The sequence below is a fragment of the Sciurus vulgaris genome (assembly GCF_902686455.1).
Source record: "Sciurus vulgaris genome assembly, chromosome: 6".
NCBI lineage: Eukaryota > Metazoa > Chordata > Mammalia > Rodentia > Sciuridae > Sciurus > Sciurus vulgaris.
In genome coordinates, this window is record NC_136466.1 from 734198 (window position 1) to 750052 (window position 15855).

Consider the following 15855-nt stretch of genomic DNA (forward strand, 5'->3'; position numbering starts at 1 on the left):
GTGGGTTACGAGAGCTTAACCTCCGCAGTACATTGACCCTCTGACAGAGGTCGACCTGTAACTGGGCAGGTAGGGTGTGGCTGGAGAGGTGGCCCTAGGGACAGACCTTTGGGGTATGTATTTTGTCCTTGTTGAACAGAGCTCACCCTCTCTCTGATTCCTGGTACCATGTCCTGAGCCACTTTTCTCTACCGCGCCTTCCACTGTGATGTTCTGCCTCACCTGGAGCTCTGAGGAAGGGAGCTGGCTGTCTATAGACCAAGACCTCTGAACCATGAGCCCAGTGAACTTGTCCTCCTCTTCCCTCATTGACTTTGTCAGGTCTTTTGGTCACAGCAACAGAAAACAAGAAAGCAAACAACAAACAAACCTGACTAAAACAGTTATCACTAAATGAAACATGTGCTACATCCACATGGAGCACCACCCAAGGCCGCCTCACACGAGGCTGCGCATGCCCCAGAGCCACCCTGCCACAGGAAACCCAGAAGACACTGAATGGGGATTCTTCAAGGTGACCAGAGGCCCGGTGGCATGTGGCCTCTGGCAGTGCATCATCTCTGTTCTTACCGCCCTCTAGGAATGACCCTGTGCTGCGATGGGATGATACCAAAGCCAGAGGCTGGGAACCAGGGATTCCATGCTGAGGGCCAGCTGGATGCACTCGCTCCTCAGTCACACTGCCCTCCTGCTGTGTCGGGACGGACAGACAGATGCGTGCCATCAGGACACACAGCCAGCAGCGTCCTCAACTTCACTCTCATTTGCTTAATATGCCTCAATGGCATCAAAAACTCCAGGCTGGTTCCCAGGCTAAACCAAAAACTGCATCATACTTGCTACAAGTTTTTAAAAGTTAATTAAAAGATGCCAATAATGAATAGAATATCTAGATAGAAGATCAATAAGAAAACGAAGGACCCAAACAGAACTATAAACCCAGAGGATCTAAGAGCCATATACCGAACATTCCACCCCAACTGCAGGCCCTGATCCCAGCTATTTGGAGGACGAGGCAGAAGGATTCCAAGTTCAAGGTCAGCCTGGCCAACATAGAATACGTGCTCTCAAAACAAAAAATTACAAAGGGTGCAGAGGAAGAGACGCACGCAGCGAGGTGGGGGGCCTCCAGGAACCTCTCCGGGTCCAGCTCCCGGCTCTCGGAGCCCTGTGCTTCTGGTGTTCAAGGAGGTGTCGTTCCCTGCGCTTGACAGTGACTCATTGGCCACTGGTGATCCCCTCAGCCTCAGCCCTCTCTTCCCTGGAGGCTGGGGGTGGGGCTCAAAGCCTCCACCCTCTGATCCTGCCTTGGTCTTTCAGGGAGCAGCCCACCCTGAAGCTCCTGGGGCTGCCAGTCAGCAGGGGCCCATCAGCAGACAAGACACCCCTCAGAGACTTCCAGGGTCTTAGGAGCTGTGGAAGACAGACGGAATACACAGTTCACAACACATAAGCAGCATGCCGAAGCTTCAGGGCACCAACGCTCTCCAGCATATGCCCCACGGCAAGAAAGGCGCATCAAACTCACCAAGACTGAACAACAGGAAGAATCTTCTCTGAACACAGTGGTCTCAAGCTATAAATTTGGAAATCCAAAACATTCCCAAATAGGTAGAAATTAAACAGCACACTCAAACTGCCAATGCAAGGAAATTTCTAAATTTTTTGACGTAAATGAAAACAAAAATACAACATACTAATGAGCAAATTGAATGCATGTGGGTCTAAGCTGGAGGGCAGGGGCCTCAACATGAGAAGACAGAGTGACCTAGCACATTAATAGCCTGAGAAGAAAAGCCACACAGGAAGCATCACCAGAGCCCCCAATCCCCTCCTCATGCAAATGCTTAGGCACCAGGAATAGAGGGCACTTCTTCGACCTGGAGGCATTTGTGAGAAGCACAGAGATGACCTGGCTGCAAGCTTCCCCCAGGATTGGGGCCGAGAGCAGAGGCCAGTGGTCATCGCTGCAACGTGGCACTGCCACCCTGGAAGCCAGACCAGTGCAAGAAAAGCACGCACACCAGAAAGAAGGCAGCCAGCCAGCTCCACACAGAGGACGGCTGGCTGCAGAGGGCCAGGCCATAGAGCAGCATGGACAGACGCTGCAGAACCCGCTCAGTGCCAACTGGTCTTCACTTGGCAGCAACAAATCAGAGGAAGAAGTCGAGAAAATAACTCCATTTATAATGGCATTCAAAAGAATAGAATGGCAGAGTTTATCCACGAAGGTGAAAGGTTTGTACACAGCAAAGGACAAACACTGTTGAAAGAAGCTAGAGGAGAAACAAGTGAGAAGGCATCCTCTGCTCTTGGGCTGGAAGATTTCAAACAATAAAAGGAGAAAGAAAAGATGAGCTGTTTCACCAGAATTGAAGACTTCGGTGTACTTGTTGTATTATAGACAATCTGATTGGCCTTTGTCCCTGGGGACAAAACTAAACCTTCTAGCCACCTGGTCCCAGCCCTACCTCCTGGAGAGGATGGGGATAGAATTTAAGTTCAGGCGAGGGACCAAGGGTTCAACCAGTCATGCCCCACAAGGAGACCCCGGCAGACTCTGGACCCTGAAGCGCAGTGGAGCTGTGGGTTGGTGCCACACTGGCCCGATGGGAGGGCATACCTGGCTGCACATGTGGGACCCTGGACCTCGCAGTGCCCCCTCACTGGCTGCTCCTGTCTGCACCCTTTGTGAACTAAAGCTTCCGCAGGACAGGGCTGGGAGTGCTGGCGCACACGCCTGCGATCCAGCAAACCGGGAGGCGGAGGTGGAAGATGACAAGTTCCAGGCCAGCTCTGCAACTCAGAGACTCGGTCTCAAACTAAAATGCAAAGGCCGGGAACGCAGCTCAGTGGTAGAGCACCCCTGGGTTCAATCCCCAGTGCCCAACAAAGAACAAACAAATAAACAAACAGCACAACGAGATACCATTTTACACCTGTCAGGATGGCCAGAAGAAAATTTTTAAAGGAAAATAAGTGTTGGTGAGGATGCAGAAAACCTGGAACTCTCATATACTACTGTTGGGAAAGTAAAGTGCTGCACGATTGCAAGCTGCGTCCTGAGCCGGGGGTCACGCCACTCCCAGGGGAGCTGGAAGTCAGGACCTAATGGCTACTTGTACGTGCACATTCATAGCAGCCCAAAGGTGGAAGCACCCAGCTGTCCATCCACAAATGAATGGGTGAGCAAAACATAGCCATCCAAACTGAAGAACATCACTCACCATGTAGGAGAAAGAAGCAACAGCACGTTCTATGTAACAGACAAATAGCCGCTCTTTTTTCTTTAATTTAAATCTTTTTCAGTTGTAGGTAGACACATACCTTTGCTTATTTTCATGTGGTGCTGAGGTTCAAACCCAGGGCCTCATACATGCTAGGCAAATGCTCTACCATGGAGCCACAACCCAGTATCCCCAACAGCCATTCCCGAAAGCCATTCAGAGAAGACATAGGCCATGCCGGCAGGAGCACTCAGGAGCAATTCACAGTTAAAGTGCACGTGGGTCCCTCATCCAAAGTGCACAGGACCAGAGGTATTTGGGATTTTAGAAGAACTGCGCAGACATAATGAGATATCTTGGGGTAGGGACCCAGAATTTGTTTCTGTTTCATGCATGCCATTAACACTGAACCTGAGGTGGCCTTATGCAACGTCTCCAGCGTGCTGCCTCTCGATGACCCACCCCACGAGGTTGGGGTGGATGCCCGACACTGAACCTGAGGTGGCCTTATGCAACGTCTCCAGCATGCTCCCTCTTGATGACCCATCCCACGAGGTCGGGGTGGATGCCCCACACTGAACCTGAGGTGGCCTTATGCAACGTCTCCAGCGTGCTCCCTCTTGATGACCCATCCCACAAGGTCTGGGTGGATGCCCCACACTGCACCTGAGGTGGCCTTACTCAACGTCTCCAGCGTGCTCCCTCTTGACTGACCCATCCCACAAGGTCGGGGTGGATGCCCCACTGTGGCGCTCAAGGATCTGGACGTGGGTTAGGGTGCTCAACCCGCGACTTAGGTACGTAGCTCAGTCCAGCACTACGTCTGGACTGAACTCAAGGCTGGTGCAGGAACTGTACTGACTGCCCTTCTCACCACAGAAGCCAACGACTGGCTCTGCCCATAATGAGGGAAAGAATGGAGGGTCTGGAGAGCGTCAGAGAAAAGCTCCGCCAACGTGACGCCTGAGAAGCATAGGCCACCCTGCTGTGTGCCACCACACTGTGCATTTTCTACAGCCTGCACTGCTCACAGAGGAAGACCCACATGCCCTGTGGTCCGCGGGTGGAGCCTGCTGAGCAGCCTGGCGGTCCAGCCTTGGGCAGTGTGACTTCTTCCCAGGACATCTGGTCATGCAGGATGCGTAGTGGCTCCTCTGCAGCCTGCACTGACAGCCGTGCAGAGAAACGGTGGTCACCTCCATGCAGACAGTGAGTGCATGGACGCCAGGAGTAGTAACTCGCTGGTCTTTACATTTACCTCGCTCAGGGACACTGTGACTATGACCATCTTATATAGACAAAGTATGCCAGCAAGAGCTGAGTGATGTTTTCCAGTGGGGAGTGTACGGAGAGGGACTGAGGCAGGCCAGTGCACGGAGAGGGACTGAGGCAGGTTTAAACACAGGGTACCAGGCACGGCAGGTAGGCAGGTACCGAAAATGACTGAATGTATTCTATAATTTCTTGAAAGGAAAGAAAATGCAAAGACAGAAGCACATGAATTTCTTAAGATGGTCCACAGTCAGTGGAGAACCCCAGAAGGCTCCAGTTAGCCCCTAAGACAGGCCCGTGTGGGCTGGGCTGAGAAGGCAGAGGGTCCCTGCAGATGCGGGACCACCACAGGAACACTGCCCTGCCAGCTCTGCAGCCGCCCAGGGTCCTGCCCGGGTCTGGCAGTCCTCACATTCTCCTCCTCACAGCCCCACCCACCAGCCGTCTGTGCTCCCGACTGAAATCGCAATCGCAGACTTTTTGGTGAATTGAGCAAATCGAGCTGGTGTTCTTCTTTGTCTCTTGTGCTTGCTGTGATGAGCACATCACATGCAGCAGACAGAGTGCCCTCACGTGGCATGAGCTGCGGGGCTGTGGTGTGTGCGCCCGTCGGGTGGCAGGGTGCTGCCCACAGAGCCCCCTCTTTCTGCTGCAGCCCGTCTGCTGCCCTGGCGCCTGGTGGAATTCACCCTCAGCGTGCACCTCCTTCACAGTGCGACAGGAGGGAGACGAGGAGCTTCCAGCACAGGACAGGGCGGGACAGAGAACTGGAGGTGAGGAAACCTCTCCAGCATCTGAACGGCCCCACTCTGGGGACAGCCGAGAGCCACATTTGGCCTTACCACTTCCAGACCCCGCGTTGATGATGTGGCCTTCACACTTCCTGCAACCCAGCACAGAGGCAGTTCCGAGGGGCACAGATACTGTGGCCAGTTGAGGGGCTCTGCCAAGCCCACCATGGGACTGGCTGCCCCCTGGTCTCCCGGGCTCACCCTCCTGGCCACAGTGACGTGATGGATGATGGCTACAGACCTCAGGGGCCTGCAGACTGGGCACCCACAGAGCGCACTGCCACCCCCGGGGATCCAGGCCACCTGCCCGCAGTACCCCACAGCCCTCTGACTCTCCGGGACACGTCTCCACGTAATGCCTCAGTGGCATCTGCGGCCACAACCACAGCTGGATGCAGCAGTGTCTCGCATCTGTGTTCACCCCAGAAACTTAACTCCTTCCTACCTACGCTGAGCTGCAACTGCTCAGCTAAGAATTCCTCTTAAATCTGAAACATATGTTCTACCTCCAGAAGTTCTTCTCACATGAAACCAGCCCTTCCTCCTGACCAGCACACAGCTCCACCAGCCTCCTCCCTACACCCGGCAGCTCCACGTGAGCCCTCCCAGCCGGGCCGCGGGACCACCAGCCCTCTCCCTCTGCTTCTGACCCCGGTGCCCTGAACCAGGGCCGGACTCAGGGTTCCCCTGTTGCTGCACAATCACTAAGGGTCCCACCTTACCCTCGGCCCTCTGCAAACTCATTCTGATATGTGTGGCCCCATTCTCTGCTCTGGGGTTCATGGGGCAGCCTGGTAGATGGGACATTCAGAAACAGAAAGAGTCCTCTCAAACAAATGGCCACCACCAGAATGAACAGGTAAATCTTCCTTCCTTTCATCCCAAAGCTGGTCTCTACCTCAACCTGAACACGGCTGTGGGATGCAGACAGCAGGACAGGGCAGGCATGGGAGCACCTCAGACCTCACCCACCCAGAGCCCACAGCTCTCACTGGCTCTGGGGAGCCTGCCAGGGAAGCCTGGGTGCACGGGTTTCTCAAAACACAAATAAGACCTGCACCCAGTGAGTCCTGCTGCCGGTGTGACCAGCGACCCGCAGCAAGTGCTGGTTACAGTTGGCAAGAGTGTGTCTGAGGGTCATGTCTAAAAACAATCCACATTAGACCAGGAGGAAAAGGTGACAAGCCACGTGTCCCACAACAAAGAAGAAAGCTGACTGGGGCTCAGGGGCAGCACTCGCCTCCCGTGTGTGAGGCACTGGTTTCGATCCTCAGCACCACATAAAAATAAATAAAATAGTTATGAAAAAATCCTTTAAAAAAAGATGAATGCTTTTTCTTCTTACCCCCACAGAGGAAAAAGCTGAGCTCAAAGAAGTTTGTGACTATGTGGACACACAAAATGAGAATGAGTGTTCAGGCAGGGGTGAGCTGCTGATGGAAGTGGACAGACCCTGTGAGATACAGCGCACCCCCAAGAGCTGAGGCGGTCAGGCCCTGGTCTGGGGCCTGAGAGTGACGTGCACTGTCATGGAGGACTGAGACATGCGACCCCCTCAGCAGTCACACACGGAGGACCTCTGCTTCATCTCTGAAAGATATGAAAGGTATTAAGGATGTCTTCTTCCAGCTTTCCTTTCATCTTTTAAACATACACACTGCCGTTTGCAAGTGATATGGCATCTAGGTACTACTAAGTACTACTTCAAACACTATTAGAAAAGAAAAGCCACCACCTGGTCCAGCAGTACCGTAGGAAGACAAGTTAAGAAGTATGTACATCAAATATTCACATTTCAACTTCTGGAGAAAAGGGGCACACACAGCCTGAGTGTGCTGGAGCACCCCGGCACGCATGGGATGCACACACACACAGCAGACAGCGTAGCACACGTGCACCGGGCTGGCACAAACCCAACAGGCACCCTGCACACACTTGCGTGATTCACATGCAACACACGCACACACAGTGCTGGAGCAGCTGCCAGGGCAGCTCTGCACAGGAGCAGGCAGGCATGCTGTGCAGTCTGCAGCCATGGGGAGCATACGAACAGCGGGTCCCAGCAGCACATTCAGAGAGAGACCGGGCAAACGAACAGAGGCCCTGCCTTCAGGCGGGAGAGAGAGGAGGAGCCTGCGGGAGGACAGGGATGCCACTGGCCTGACAGGGCAGGTGGGGCCCTTACCTGCGTCAACTCCTGAGCGTCCCTCTCCGAGAGCAGCGGCTGGCCCCCCTGCAGCTGCAGTGGCCCGCCTTCCTGGCCTCCTGCAAGCAGCTCGCCACGTGTGGTGCAGGCCTTCAACCCGGGGGCTGGAATGGAAAGCTGAGGTCAGTGGTGACATTCTTTGGAAGACAAACCACGTGCAGACATTCAGAATCTCAGAGAGGACACTGAAGCCTGCCGCAGCACGCTGGCCTGTGGGCGTCCATGCCTGCACCGCTGCTGAGCTGAACCCCACCCAGGACCACCGCGTGGCTCCGTGCTCGTGGGAGTGTGCAGTGCTGTCGAAACCCAGCGAGGACTTCCGCGCCTATCTCTAGAGAAAGGTCATTTATCACAGTGGCCGCTTTTTTTTTTTGGTATCAGGGATTGAACCCAGAGCACTTAACCACTGAGTCACATCCCCAGCCCTTTTTAAATACTTTATTTAGAGACAGGGCCTCACTGTGTGCTCAGGGCCTCACTAAGTCACCGAGGCTGCTTTGAACTTGCGATCCTCCTGCCTCAGCCTCCTGCACTGCTGGGATCACAGGTGTGCCACTGTGACTGGACTTTTTTTCCCTTTGAGTAAAGACCGAAGATTTGGAGCCTAAAACACAAGAACTGTTGAAACCTGGTGAAGTGCACATAAAACACATCGCCAGGAAACTTCAGGGACATCTGGGCTACTCCACAGAACACTGTGGTTCCAGGGAGCACAGGAAATGGTCAGCCATCAGAGCCAACTGAAGCCACATGTGAGGCTGTGCCAAGGCAGAGGGCGAGTCAGAGCCGCCCTGTGGCCAGGCAAGGCTTGGCAGGATGTGGCATCGCTGAGTGTGGGGTGCCGTGAGCCGCAGGACTCCTGGACACCTGCACCCTGGGTGATCTCAGTACAGACAGGGAAGGGGCCATACACAGTGTCAAAGTCCCCATGGAGTGTGGCTCCTGGGGGCTGCCCACAGGGCTGCCACCTGTCCTTTATTTAGAGAGTAGCTCCAACTACAACCCCAGTACTTCACAGCCCAGATAAGAGCTGCGCCTGAAGTCTGATCTTTGCTCTTCTCCATGATTCAAGCCATCTCAGATATGAAGCAGTTGGCCAAGCGGGAGGAAATAGTGTTGGCGAAGCAGCCCTTTCCCTGGGTGCAGGACGAGGGGCTGGTGACCTCCCCGACTTCCTCACAGCTAGACAGACACAGCAGCCTGGAAGTCACTGCTACACATATCGGAAAAGAACAGGAAAGAAAGCACATGGAAAGAGGGTGCCTTGTTACTTTCCAACAAACCGGACTTCTCTGTCCTCTCTGGGAGAGACACTAGGCACCTCTGGCACACACACACGAAATCTCTAGTGTTGCCTCTTACAGTAACCCTTCCAAGGTAACTCCTGAGAGCCAGACTGCGCAGAACTGGCTTCCCCGCCAGGGTGAGCGGGCTGTGGTGGGAACAGGCATGCGGAGAACACGGGTTTGAGGCAGGGGAGGTGAGGGGCACACTCTGGAGAGTCAGGCCCTTTAACTAATGCCCACTCTGCACATCTCAGTGGCCAAAACAGCACAAAATAGCACCTTCAGAATACATCACTTCGATGGGTGCTTTCCTATTTTGTTCTTAAAAAAAAAGTATTCGTGAAGTGCTAATGTTGTAGATGCTATCTGCAAAGCTCTCGCAGCACAGGTCCCTGCTAATTAGCACTTCTCTGCAAGAAAACACCCAGGCACTGCCCTGCGGCAGCCAGAAGGTTGAGCAGCTAGTGAGGCTGGTCCACAGGACAGACACAAAGCATGTGTCCCACAGCTGTCATCCACAGCTTCAGCAGAGGACAGCGGGGCTGGGGACAAGACTGCACCACTGCAGCATGAAAGCTCTGCCAGGCGGGCTGCGGGGAGAGCCCGTCCCAGGCCCAGAGGATCTCCTGTTGCCACACAGGCCCCCCGGTGTCGAGGGCCTGGAGACCCCTTCGCTGGTGTGCACTGAGCCAGGCACCGTTCTGCAGCCCCTGCGTTGCCCCCCACAGCCGTGGTGGTCCTGGCTGGTGTGAGCTCTCCCAAGAGCCTTTCACGAGGGTCCCCGCTGCAGCACATGCTCTGCACAGTGGAGCCTGGTGCTGCTGAAATGTGGCTGGGTCTCCATTCAACACCCAAGGCTGCAGGGAGACACGCACTGATGTGTTCCAACAGCCACCCAGAAGGTGGAAGCAGGAGTGTTCTTCCTGGACACAACTGATCGCCCACAGACACATGAAGAGCAGGGGCGTTTTCCCTAAGCGTGGGGTCAGAGGGGACCCAGCTAAGCCACAGGCTCCACTGTCTCCAGGGCTGGCTGCTGACTCAGGCATGTGGTGTTCTACAACATAGAGGAGAAGTATGGTGGTTCTGTGCAGGAGAATTGCTATCTTTTCAGTCATTAATAATCTCAGTTAAATAAAAGCAGCAAAAATGTCTCTGCCAAAAAGGAGATAAGAGACAACCGCACCCTCCTGGAGTATGGAGGCCTGAGAAGGCCCTAAGTGGGGCACGCTGAAGGGGGAACCCAGACGCTGGCCCTGAGAGGGCCTCTGCACTGCGCCAGGTGGCAGGAAGCCCCACCTCTCCCGTGAGGCTCAGCTGTGGCCTGAGGACTCCCTTGTAGATGAGGTGGAGAGCTGCACCTGTGCACAGGCTCGGGAAGAACTTGCCAGCCCTGCACCTGGGCAGACCCTCCTGGGCCCTGGTCTTGTGCCTCATCTGCACTCAGGGAAATGCCCCCTAGACCCCGGGTACGCCAGGCTACACAGGCTATGATAAACATGGATCGGAAAAGCATAAAATGTGAAAATGCGCATCCATCCACGTGGGTAGGGCAGCAAGGAAAGCTGAGCAGGAGAGCAGTCTATGTGATTCCAACAGACACTTGCATTCTCCCAGTGATGGAAAAGTATGGCAGAAACCAGCATGCAGACACCGAGGGGCCAGCGGGTGAGGACCAGGAAGCTCATGTGACCAGGCTTCTGGTCACCCAAGAGCACATCACTCACGGCACACACTGTGTTCCCAAGGACACTGTGCAGGGAGCCCCCCAGAACCCTGCCACACACAGTGCTGCCTGTGAGTGCAGGGACCCTGTCCTGAGACCTCCAAATGCTCTGCCACGCAGAGCACAGTGCTTGCATACCCAAAGACCCTGTCCTGGACCCCAGGGCTCTGTCACGTTCAGCACGGTGCCTGCACACCCAAGGACCCTGTCCTGGACCCCAGGGCTCCGTCACGTTTGGCACGGTGCCTGCGCACCCAAGGACCCTGTCCTGGACCCCAGGGCTCCGTCACGTTCGGCACACCCAAGGACCCTGTCCTGGACCCCAGGGCTCCGTCATGTTCGGCACCAAGGACCCTGTTCTGGACCTCCACTGAAGTCAGAACTCCTCTGCCTAGGAAAGCGGCCAGGAGCAACTGACCCTGCAGACATCACCGTCCACCAGTCGTCCACCACTGAGCCTCCTGCTGTCCGCCTGGCTCTGGGACACCAGGCGTGACCACAGGCACAGGTTCTGGGAGGCTCCTTGGTCCTAGTTCTGGGAAACCTCTCTGAGCAGGTGAGAGCACCAAGCAGCCAAGACAGAATCAGCCAGCAAATGACCCATAGAAAATGCCATGCAAGCTGCAGTCATGGGAGGTGGGAGGAGGGCAGCACTCACACCCCAGGCAAATAACAAATCACACGGCGTGGACTCCAGCAGGAGGCTTGCCAGCCCTCCAGAGGCTGCCAGGGGCACCAAGGAGGACTCCGAGGCACCATCAGAGGAGGGAGCCCAGAAGGGGCTCCAGAGACACACGAGGACTGCAGGTAGGGGTGAAGGTGCACACACCAGAGCTGGACTCCAGGGCCACACACGGGTGCCCCCGGCCATGGTGAAGACGCACAACACAGAGTGGGAATAAAGGCCTCTGCACAGATCGAGAGGGGCACCCCAACCCAAGACCCCAGAATCCATAATGCTCCAAGCCCCAAACACTCTGAGCCAAAGAGGACACAAGCAGAAAAATCCGTGTCATGAAACTTTGTTTTATGTGCAAAATTTAGGAAAAAGATTGTGTACAAGTGCCCTCGGATCATGTGCATAAGGTGTATGTGAAACATGAATTCTTTTCATGTTGACTTGGGTCCAGGCCTCAAGATATCTCACTATCTATGCAAAAATCTGAAAAGATTCAAAATCCAAAACATCTGTGGTCCCAAGCACTTCAGATAAGAGATACCTGACCTACACTCTCTCCAGATCTTTTCCTGCAACTGGACACTATTGTAAACTCTAAAGGTAATGTTGAGGACTCTAAGCAGAAAAGCAGCAGCCTACTACTGCACATCCCTGAGGCAGAGGCAGTCCTGTCCCCAGGCCCCTGGTCCTGCGCGGGACGTTGGCACTGCCTCTCCCCTTGGGCCTCAAACATCTGGAGTCCTCGGAAAACGTCACCACAGAATCCGGAGCACGGCCGGCAGACACCGCGACACTGCCCCCCCGTGGCTGTGTGCGCACACTGCGCCTCCAGCAGGCTGACCCAGGGGCCTCAGCAGTTTCCACGTCTCAGCTTGAACACAAACAAGCTGGACACACAACAGCAGCCATCAGCCATGAGGACGACAGTGAAGAGGACACCGTTGTTGGGAGCGCGACTGAGTCCCAGGAACGCACAGGCTGCCTCCAACACTGAGGCTAAGGCCAGGGTTCTGCACATGGACCACACCAGGCTGGCCCGAATCCCACACACCGAGCTTCCCAAAATGAGAACGGGCCTGGGGATGCGGCGCAGAGCAGGAGTGCTGGCTGCCAGGTTCTGAGTTCATCAAAGAAATGGGAAGACAAGGAAGGAGGGATGAGGACGGCAGCCCTGGCAGAACTCGGCAAGCTCCAGAGGGTGCCAGGGAGGCGGCGGAGATGGATCCCCAGCCCCAACAGGAGCTGCCGACAGGCGCCTTCCTAGTCACGCCCGAGACACAATGAAAAACATGCTTGCCAGAACCCAGTCACCGAGATGGAAAAGGCCAGGACACCAAGAGACCCACGAGGAAGGGCACCCGGAATCAGGGGGGCAAGCTGTGAGGTACCTCAGAATGAAGAAAGAAGACGCCAGGACAATGACCCAAACGACCAGGCCACAAGGGCGGTGAGGGAGAAGGAGGAGACACCAAGAGAGGAGCGTACTGCACAGAAGAAAAAGAGGGAGCAAACGTCAGGCTAAAAGGCCAGGAGGAGGAAGAACGGACCCTGACAACCAGCTGTCACCTCAGCAACTGCCCCTGACACACAGGACCCTCCACAGAACCAGCGTCACCTCAGCAACTGCCCCTGACACACAGGACCCTCCACAGAACCTGCATCACCTCAGCAACTGCCACTGACACACAGGATCCTCCACAGAACCAGCGTCACCGCAGCAACTGCCCCTGACACACAGGATCCTCCACAGAACCAGCGTCACCTCACCAACTGCCCCTGACACACAGGATCCTCCACAGAACCAGCGTCACCTCACCAAATGCCCCTGACACAGGACCCTCCACAGAACCAGGGTCACCTCAGCAACTGCCCCTGACACACAGGACCCTCCACAGAACCTGCGTCACCTCAGCAACTGCCCCTGACACACAGGACCCTCCACAGAACCAGCGTCACCTCAGCAACTGCCCCTGACACACAGGATCCTCCACAGAACCAGCGTCACCTCAGCAACTGCCCCTGACACACAGGATCCTCCACAGAACCAGCGTCACCTCAGCAAGTGCCCCTGACAACAGGACCATCCACAGAACCAGGGTCACCTCAGCAACTGCCCATGACACACAGGAACTTCTACAAAACTAGCGTCACCTCAGCAACTGCCCCTGACACACAGGATCCTCCACAGAACCAGCGTCACCTCAGAAAATGCCCCTGACACACAGGACACTCTACAGAACTAGCGTCACCTCAGCAACTGCCTCTGACACGCAGGACCCTCCACAGAACCAGCGTCACCGCAGCAACTGCCCCTGACACACAGGACACTAAACAGAACCAGCGTCACCGCAGCAACTGCCCCTGACGCACAGGATCCTCCACAGAACCTGCGTCACCTCAGAAACTGCCCCTGACACACAGGACCCTCCACAGAACCAGCGTCACCTCAGAAACTGCCCCTGACACACAGGACCCTCCACAAAACCAGCGTCACCTCAGCAACTGCCCCTGACACACAGGACCCTCCACAGAACCAGCGTCACCTCAGCAACTGCCCCTGACACACAGGATTCTCTACAGAGCCAGCGTCACCTCAGCAACTGCCCCTGACACACAGGATCCTCCACAGAACCAGCGTCACCTCAGCAACTGCCCCTGACACACAGGACCCTCTACAGAACCAGCGTCACCTCAGCAACTGCCCCTGACACACAGGATCCTCCACAGAACCAGCGTCACCTCAGCAACTGCCCCTGACACACAGGATCCTCCACAGAACCAGCGTCACCGCAGCAACTGCCCCTGACACACAGGATCCTCCACAGAACCAGCGTCACCGCAGCAACTGCCCCTGACACACAGGATCCTCCACAGAACCAGCGTCACCTCAGCAACTGCCCCTGACACACAGGACCCTCCACAGAACCAGCGTCACCTCAGCAACTGCCCCTGACACACAGGATCCTCCACAGAACCAGCGTCACCTCAGCAACTGCCCCTGACACACAGGATCCTCCACAGAACCAGCGTCACCTCAGCAACTGCCCCTGACACACAGGATCCTCCACAGAACCAGCGTCACCTCAGCAACTGCCCCTGACACACAGGACCCTCCACAGAACCAGCGTCACCTCAGCAACTGCCCCTGACACACAGGATCCTCCACAGAACCAGCGTCACCGCAGCAACTGCCCCTGACACACAGGATCCTCCACAGAACCAGCGTCACCTCAGCAACTGCCCCTGACACACAGGATCCTCCACAGAACCAGCGTCACCGCAGCAACTGCCCCTGACACACAGGACCCTCCACAGAACCAGCGTCACCTCAGCAACTGCCCCTGACACACAGGACCCTCCACAGAACCAGCGTCACCTCAGCAACTGCCCCTGACACACAGGACCCTCCACAGAACCAGCGTCACCTCAGAAACTGCCCCTGACACACAGGACCCTCCACAGAACCAGCGTCACCTCAGCAACTGCCCCTGACACACAGGACCCTCCACAGAACCAGCGTCACCGCAGCAACTGCCCCTGACACACAGGATCCTCCCCAGAACCAGCATCACCTCAGCAACTGCTCCTGACACACAGGATCCTCCACAGAACCAGGATCGCCTCAGCAAGTGCCCCTGACACACAGGACCTTCTACAGAACCAGCGTCACCTCAGCAACTGCCCCTGACACACAGGATCCTCCACAGAACCAGCGTCACCTCAGCAACTGCCCCTGACACACAGGATCCTCCACAGAACCAGGATCGCCTCAGCAAGTGCCCCTGACACACAGGACCTTCTACAGAACTAGCGTCACCTCAGCAACTGCCACTGACACACAGGATCCTCCACAGAACCAGCGTCACCTCAGCAAGTGCCCCTGACAACAGGACCATCCACAGAACCAGGGTCACCTCAGCAACTGCCCCTGACACACAGGATCCTCCACAGAACCAGCGTCACCTCAGCAAATGCCCCTGACACACAGGAACCTCCACAGAACCAGCGTCACCTCAGCAACTGCCCCTGACACACAGGAACTTCTACAGAACTAGCGTCACCTCAGCAACTGCCGATGACACACAGGAACCTCTACAGAACCAGCGTCACCTCAGCAACTGCCCCTGACACACAGGATCCTCCACAGAACCAGCGTCACCGCAGCAACTGCCCCTGACACACAGGACCCTCCACAGAACCAGCGTCACCTCAGCAACTGCCCCTGACACACAGGATCCTCCACAGAACCTGCGTCACCTCAGCAACTTACCCTGACACACCGGATCCTCCACAGAACCAGCGTCACCGCAGCAACTGCCGATGACACACAGGAACCTCTACAGAACCAGCGTCACCTCAGCAACTGCCCCTGACACACAGGATCCTCCACAGAACCAGCGTCACCGCAGCAACTGCCCCTGACACACAGGACCCTCCACAGAACCAGCGTCACCTCAGCAACTGCCCCTGACACACAGGATCCTCCACAGAACCAGCGTCACCGCAGCAACTGCCCCTGACACACAGGACCCTCCACAGAACCAGCGTCACCTCAGCAACTGCCCCTGACACACAGGACCCTCCACAGAACCAGCGTCACCGTAGCAACTGCCCCTGACACACAGGACCCTCTACAGAACCAGTGTCACCTCAGCAACTGCCCTGACA

At 55.9% G+C, this 15855-nt stretch overlaps 1 protein-coding gene across 2 annotated transcripts in view; it reads right to left on the reverse strand.

Moving 5' to 3' along the window:
• SNAP47 (synaptosome associated protein 47) overlaps nucleotides 1-15855 on the reverse strand; it is a 143761-nt gene that overhangs the window by 14137 nt on the left and 113769 nt on the right. For both annotated transcript variants that reach the window (XM_079143665.1, XM_079143664.1), the window contains exon 4: nucleotides 7476-7600. In XM_079143665.1, coding sequence (XP_078999791.1) covers nucleotides 7476-7600 — 125 coding nt within the window. The remainder of the gene's footprint in view (nucleotides 1-7475; nucleotides 7601-15855) is intronic.